Source organism: Lottia gigantea, assembly GCF_000327385.1.
Source record: "Lottia gigantea unplaced genomic scaffold LOTGIsca_12, whole genome shotgun sequence".
NCBI lineage: Eukaryota > Metazoa > Mollusca > Gastropoda > Lottiidae > Lottia > Lottia gigantea.
Window position 1 is genome coordinate 2,018,839 of NW_008707225.1, and position 8,314 is coordinate 2,027,152.

General features: G+C 30.2%; 1 protein-coding gene across 1 annotated transcript; it reads left to right on the top strand.

Moving 5' to 3' along the window:
• Positions 1-489: 489 nt before the first annotated feature.
• LOTGIDRAFT_206060 (hypothetical protein) lies at positions 490-6,831 on the top strand (the record flags this gene model as incomplete). Its single annotated transcript, XM_009048142.1, has 7 exons — positions 490-701; positions 2,172-2,321; positions 4,609-4,878; positions 5,129-5,290; positions 5,561-5,660; positions 6,026-6,148; positions 6,656-6,831. Exons 1-7 carry the CDS (start codon positions 627-629, stop codon positions 6,829-6,831), a joined length of 1,056 nt encoding a protein of 351 aa, XP_009046390.1. The 5' UTR covers positions 490-626.
• Positions 6,832-8,314: the final 1,483 nt, after the last annotated feature.

An 8,314-nucleotide genomic window follows, 5' to 3' on the forward strand; every position in this document is an offset into this window, starting at 1 on the left:
TTCTGGAAGACATGGATCAAATAAATTGTGCTTTTTATGAGGGCTATAGCAGTTTAGTTTTTTATTGAATTTTAGAAATGGGATTTTAATGGTGTGATATACCTTTATCAGGACTTTCTATTTCAACAATTAGCTAGTACGACCCCAGTGGCCAGTCTTCACACATTACCTTTGCACACTCATCGTCATAACCCGGGTTAATCACCCAGTTAAATCGTAAAATTTGACAAGGTCTGATAATTTAGGTTATAAATGCCCTTCAGCTAAATAAAATCTGGTCGGTTTTTAATAAAAAGCTTGACTGAGTCTTACAATTGTTAAATGTGAAACGTTTGCATGTTTTTCGATTTTTCAGAAAGATCTTATCATCATGGTGAATCAAGAAAGACACGGACATGTAGTGTATATGGGACAAATATTAAATGTACGAGAATGTTGTGTAAGAAGATATAATTTGATTGGATAGCAAAGTCTCCAATCAGTAGTCGTGTCATCTTGTCTGCTAAATATATTTCTCATCTACATTGTCGCCATGCTATACTTTAAAAAGTGATGCCGACTTCAGAGAAGTTTGTTTTTTATTAATAACTTCTTTACAACAATCAGTTCCACAATATTAACGTGAAATGCCTGGGATGAAATGGTTTTGGACATTTTCTGTCCTGTTAACGTGTTGGATTTTACCTTTCCTTCACGCTACGGTAAGTTTGTAAGATTTACTGTTACAACACTATCTATAGTATTGCTTACAATGTCAATACTTACTGTCATATATGTCATTACAGTTGAATTTACTCTGTTCTTCAAAAACTCTGACACAATTTGTTTACTTATCTTATTCACTATATTCTTATGAAATGAGGTGTAGAAAAGGTTTTTGGGGCTTCGAAAAAAGTAACCTTTATGCCTAAAACATTATATTTCATATTTTCATTCTCATGCATTTGACAAATGAAATGTTGTTAGATCTAGTCTAGGGCCTAAATAGTAAAATAAATGGCAGAAAATTAAATGTTTACTATGTTTGAAATGTTCTCTTTGTCAATTTTTATTGAATTGATTATAATTGTAAATAATGAATTGTTTGAGTACCGGTATTAGGTTTTAACATCATTAAATGTGCATGTGTCAATGTGTTAAAAGGACTGTTAAGAGGGTTTCTAAATTATTTATGAGCAAAAACATCAATTTGCCCCATTCTAATTTTTAATCAGAGGTCTGTGGCTCCTGAAATTCCACGAAAACTAAGTGTTTGATGATGTCATTTATTAGGGCCTAATCTAATCATGTTATATAAAGCATAGTTTGTGATTTGTGATGAATCAAAGATTTAGTTTTAGTGGAATTTCAGGAACCTCAAACGTCTCACTGATTTAAGAGACAGAGGCACCATTTTATACCAATCATACTTTAGTCTCAGAAACGGGAATTTTCTAGCTAAGCCAATCAGTACCATAATAGTGTTCACAGCTTACCGTCGAAATTTGGGCGTTCAAATCCATGTGTCCAGAATTATTTGTGTTTGAATGTTAAAATAACTACGATACTTGTCAATATAAGGCTCTGTGTGATATGTTATATAGAAAGGGCATAGAAATAGTGAGTAAAATTCCTGAAGTATTTTTTAAGGAATCATGCAAATTCCTAACATTTCTAGTACTTCTGAAGATTATTTACATATATCGGTATTCAAGACTAAAATTATAAGCTAGCATCTACCGTATTCATCCACTTGGCACCTGTGTTTTTAGAGGAGTGTGATTGACATAATACATTGAAGTCCTTTTGTAAGAATTGAATTGAATGAATTAAAGAACAACACTTAAAAAAAACTTTCACAAAGAATTCAATTAAAGAAAGTAAAATTCCCAAGGGAGCTTTTTAAGTAAGAAATTTTAGATTAATTTCCACTTTTCCACTGTGTTAAGAGAAAATATGTTAATAAGTTAAATACTGTTACCGTACTGTAATGAATTACTTGTGCTACAAATGGTGTTAGTCCAGAGTCTTATCTTTTTAAAATGTAAAATACGGTATTCATTTTAAAGTCTCTTATTTTTGTCAGTCATTTGTTTTTATGCTAAATGATTGAAATTTGACCTTCTAAATTAAACTAGCTGTTTGATAATGGACACTGTATTTCAATTGTGTTTGTATCATTTGAATTTCAGGTAAAGAAGCGATCCTTGCCAGTGTTCTCTAGAAATATATTAAAGATTATATCGGAAGAATATTCTAATAGAGAACAATTTCGTGAAATATTAACTCCTCTATTGGTTGAAAGAGTTCCAGATACTCCTGGCAATACTCAAGTACAACGGGTAAATTATTTTAGTTCTTAGGGATATATGCAGTCTGCTAATAGAAGTCAGTCATTGTTACCTGTTGCATTGAAGAATGAAAGTTCAACTTTTTAGTCTCATGTATGATTAAATGAATAATTGATGAGCTACTGAATATTTTTAATAATTTAAATGGAATAGACTGTCAATTATTATTAGTCATAATTTCTTTATAACAGATATATTTTCATGACATGCATGTCATAAGTAACTTTTTTAAGTTTTTCTTTCACACATTGTTTCCACAAAACAAAGTTCATTCATTAGTAATGCCTTGGTCCGTTGAGAAAATAGATTTTATTGTACATCAAGTAGTACATTACTGTTGTATTGTTGATTTGAATTCATTTTGTGAATTACCATATATAGTGAAAAAGTTTCTAAAATCTGTAAGCTTACTACTGGATAGTGTTGGGCAATTTCTATATATTGAATCTCTATTTGCTTTCTTAAATGGCTAAAGTCCTGAAATTCTGTTATGATAAAAACTTCAAAGAAAATTTTAAAGACAAACAATGACTGAACCAGAACATTGGAAAACAAGCATGTTTTTAATGTGCCAATTGCTGAGAAACTAAGGCAAATAATTTCGAACCAGTAGAAAAATTATGAAGATGAACATTACCTATTAAAACTAAAAGATAACTATTTCAAGTCATATTTCGTATAATGATGTGGCACTACAACATTTTTTTATTTTTTTTTTATTGTGATAAAGGTTTAATCAACTAACTCGACAAAAAATATTTGGATAGGTCATTAGATTGCAGACATTTCTAATTAAACCTAGAATTATTTTTTCATCGAATTTACACTCTGATGTGTATGATTGTCAATTCAAATCATAAATTTAATAATAAACTCCTGAAATCGTCCTCCTGATTAAACTAGGGAATACATAAACTTGTCAAGAATGACAAGAAGGTGTCTTGGTGCCAGACAAAGTTTTGAGTTCAGCATAAAGCTTCTCAATCTAGATTGACATTGAATAAGCTTACTTATAGAAATATTGTCAATGTGATACAGAATAATATCCAACAAGCTGACAAAAATATGCGAAGAAAATCTGTTGTTCATTAAAATGGCATGTTTGTATGCATGTTTTTGTTCCTGCAAATGCTTGATTCATTCCAGATTCTGTAATAGTTAACCAAACATTAAACAGGCTACAATCTTTTTACAAGAGTTATGAAGTGATAAATAATTTTGAGTAAGTTTAACAACATCAGGGAATAATTAATAAGTTTGTAATATTTAAAGTTGCTAATCTAATAATTGTTTGTTTTATTATTGTTTTACAAACAAGTGTTTGTCCTTATTTTTATCACAACATATTTTACAAAACTTGGTATACGTATCTATTGATTAAATCTCAGAAGAGATTGATTTTCATAAATTCTTAGACGAAAATATTTTAAAATTATTGCTCTTTGCTTAGCCAATATATGTCAAAATTTCTTATGAACATGATGGAACACAATATGTATAAGCTTATTGTTGAGATTTAGAATGAGCATGATTTTTATACGCCAACATATGTGGATGTATATTGTCGGCGACCCTGTCCGTCCGTCGGTCCATCAACATTTTCTTGTAAACACTCTAAAAACTAGGTTTTTTGATGGAATCAGATGAAATTCAGTATGTGTATACATATTCATAAAACGAAAATCATGTTCGAATTTGAGCTATTTTCGACCGTTAAAAGCAGAGTTATTGCCCTTGCCCCAAAATCTTTAATATGCTATTACTCTCTTAGTTTTCAACCGATTTTGATGAAACTTAAAATGGATGTAATTGGACCTAAATCGAAAGGCTTGAGAAAGTTTAGTTTAATTCTGATTAAATTTAAGGCTTTTTCAAGATTTAGGCCTCCTACGTCAGTTTTGAGGAGTTATCGCCCTTCAACCTCTATACAGTAAGTGATTTTATCAACATCATTTGCTTGTAAACGCTCTAAAAACTAGATTTTTTGATGGAATCAAATGAAATCCATTATTCATAAAATGAAGATCAAGTTCGAATTTGAGCCGATTTTGATGAAACTTAAAATGGATGTTTCGTTTTTACCATCCGCATGCCGTTGTTGGCATTTATGGCTGTGGTCCACTATCTTTATGAATTAAGACTGTCATTTGCTACTGTGTGGGTGTAGCCTATAACCCCTCTTTTTTAAAAAAATATAAAAGATTAATAAAAATATGTATACTGTATGGTGCCACTATTTGTCCCCTGATTATTTTATTTCATATGAATGTATTTTCAGTTTATTGAGGAAAGAATGACAAACCTGGGTTGGACCATAACAAAAGATAGATTTGTTGACACAACACCATATGGAGTGAAACATTTTACCAACATCATAGCTACCTATAATCCTAATTCACCAAACAGATTGGCTTTAGTGTGTCATTTTGATTCTAAACAAGAGAACTATAAATTTGTTGGTGCTACAGATTCAGCTGTACCTTGTGCTATGTTAATAGATTTAGCTACCAATTTAGAATGTCTCCTAGCCAAATCCAGTGCTAATGCTGTAAGTGAAGTCACTTTAGATATTTCATACAGTATTATTTTTTTATACGTCCGCATGAAATGTGGAAAGTATATCGCACTTGCCATGTCCATCCATTGGTCTGTCCACAATTGCTCATAAAAACACTCTAGAAGGTACAATTCTTGACAGATTGACACCTATATATTATATTTCATTATATATTTTTGCTTGTGTAAAGTGTAACTTAAAACGTACAGATCTTGTTGAAAATTTGTGTTTTTTTTTTTAGAATGTACCAGATACAACAATAGAGATGATATTTTTAGATGGTGAAGAAGCATTCCAACGCTGGTCTGATACAGACTCTATATATGGTGCTAGACATTTAGCACAAAAATGGAAATTAACTCCCGATCCACATGATCCTTCCAAAAATATGTTACAGACAATTGTAAGTTCTGAAGATATCTTGGAAATTGAAAAAGGATGCTTGTTGGCACTTTTTCAGATATATTTCATAGCACACTGATTATCATGTACTTTTTACTGCACTATAATTAAAAATATTGCTATGTACAGCTCAAATTTGTTTCATTCTGGGCATGTTGCAGACTAATCCTGATAAGATTTCAAAGTTAAGTTATATTTTTAGACACTACATGTTAACTTGTTCATATCTTTTGTAAATTGTTTATCAGCTGTATGAATCTTCTTATTTCAGACTGATTTTGTGTTGTTAGATTTAATAGGAACCTCTGATGTTCAGTTTAAAAATATGTTTAAAGAAACAAATAGATTATATCAACATTTATATAAAATAGGTTTGTTTTTTCTTTCTTTTCACCATGACAATAACAGTTTATAAAAAATATTTACACATGTCAAACAAAGCAATGGAAAATTAGATATAATCATTGATATTTTAAAGTTTATGTTTAAATAATATCCAGATGTGCATATCTTTACCAGACTATAGATGTGAAAAAACGAGGTTTAGTTTTCATTTTGCACCATAATTGCTTTGTTTTTATCTTTAGAGCTGTTTCTGTTTAGACCTCTAAAATGCCTAAATGATATTTTAGATTTTTGAAATAAGCCAGTTTTGGTAGATATAGCACATGTACTCTTTATTATTTGGCTGTGATGATTTCAATTTCTTGAATTGATACCTTGGTTTATATTTCAGAAAATAAATTGTTAAAATACAATAATTTAGTAAAAACTAATGGTCAGTATAGACCATATTTTATGAACGAAGCACCTCGCAGTCATGGTATACAAGATGATCATATACCATTTTTACATGAAGGTTAGTGTCTGGAATTCTGAATTCTTTGGAGTGAAATGAGTACTTGTCCTTCAATGGATTTTAATTGGTCTTGAGTATATGTAAATAGTCTTTAGAAATACTAAAACTGTACAGAAACCACATAATTCTTTCAGTTCTATCTCAAATTAGAAATCTCACATTCGATTTTTCTATTTATGGCAGAATCTCAAGAAAAGACGAGTAGTTATTTTAAATTCCAAATGCAGATGGTTCTGGACACACATTGATTTAAAGGCTCAAATTTTGACAATGAGCTTATATCTCTATGACATTTAGCTTATCTTAAACAATTCTCAGACTTAAGGTATTATTGGTAAACCTGTCCCTTTAAGATGTGTTTGGCTTCCAGATATTTAATATATAAAGTTGACAGATGCAGGCAGGGTGCCATCGAGTTCTTGAGAGCATTAATTAGTTTAAAAACCACTGAGACTCTATATTCATCATTACTATTTATTACATTCTCTGTTTTCTTTTATTTTTCAGGTGTCAACATTCTTCATTTAATCTCTGTGCCTTTTCCTAGCGTATGGCATCGTGAAACAGATGATCTCCAACACTTAAATTTTACTGCTATTGATAATTTTAACAGAATATTTAGAGTTTTTGTTTCTTCTTATCTACATCTGGAAGCTGATCAGAATTCTTGTAGACGAAAGTAGGAACTGAATCTTTTTAATATTTCATATTCTAACAGCATTATTATTATGCTATGTTTTATTGGTGGAAGAATATTGGGAGTTGTGATATTAGGATCTCAGTGGGAGTTTTGCTAAAAGAAAGGTCAATACTCATTTGAATACGGTTGATAATATGGTTATTTACGTTATTATGAACTACTTATTCTGATTGAAAACATTTGTATGACATTACGTTTTAGATATCTCAAGAACAATTCTATGTACAGTGTTCTACTATCATAAATATTGTCTAAGTTTGGAGAACAATTGGAATCTACTCTCTATTAAAAGAATGATGTGTAGTTATAAAACATATCAGAAACTTTTGTATTATAGATCTGCTTTTAAACATGATCCTCATAGATTTTTTAGTCAGGATTTGCATGATTCAATGGTGCTTGGTTATATCCATTTGTTATCGTATTTTGTCTCATACTGGTAACTCATATTGGATGTGTTATATATGCGTAAAAATATGTTCTTGTTAACCAGTTTTGGCATTCACTATTCTGAAAGTTTTTTGCATTGCACCATCATGTTTTTGTTTCATGTCACTAATTATCACTTTCACTGGATTATGACACATTTTAAATACTACTATAGTTTTTTGTGTAAATAACAGGTAATATAAGTCCCATTTATAATTGTTAATAAAGGTGGATTAAATGTGAGTTGTAACTGGCTCTAATTGTAAGAGTTCTCAGTTATGATCCTAGGTGTATGATTATTTAGATAGGTTTCCTATGGTAAATAGGATCATCTCATCTTTAAGAGTTATCAGATACACATCCGACCTGTAAAATATTAATCCCTCCTTTAAGAGTTGTCAGCTTATATTTGTTACAATTATTTTATATCTGGTAATTAATTGTGATATTACAGGGTTTTCATTTTGTTTTCTTCAGAAAAGATGAATTGTAACACTAGAATGGAATGGTAAGCGTCTAAAAGGTTCTTTCCTTTCATTTGGTTATAGTTTATTTATTTTATTTTTCTTCTGATTAGGAATTGACAATTTGAACATCTCATGATGCTAAACCTATAGTTTGTAATCTGTGTGAACCACCTCTCTGAAAATATCAAAGAACTCCTCAGAAATCAGCGCCTAATGCACTGTACAAGATTTATTTCATCAAACCTGAATGTAAATGATATATTTTCTCTGACTACTTCAGAAAATCAAGAAATATAGAACTATCTTGCTGTTTTTCTTTTTGAAAATACTATAGTTTAAAAGCATATAGATGAATAATAGAAATTGAGACATTATCAAAATCGGGCACCATTTGGCACTGCTCTAATTGAATTATAGAACATTGACTTATAAAAATCACATCAAAAAAGTTTGGTAAAGAAGTGTTTATGGTCAGAAGATCTCCCTTTTTATGGAAAAAAAAGATTTAAAATTTGTTTTGAAGTTATAATTTTTTATCTTTCATTTTCTGCTTTAATCTTTCATTTCTTG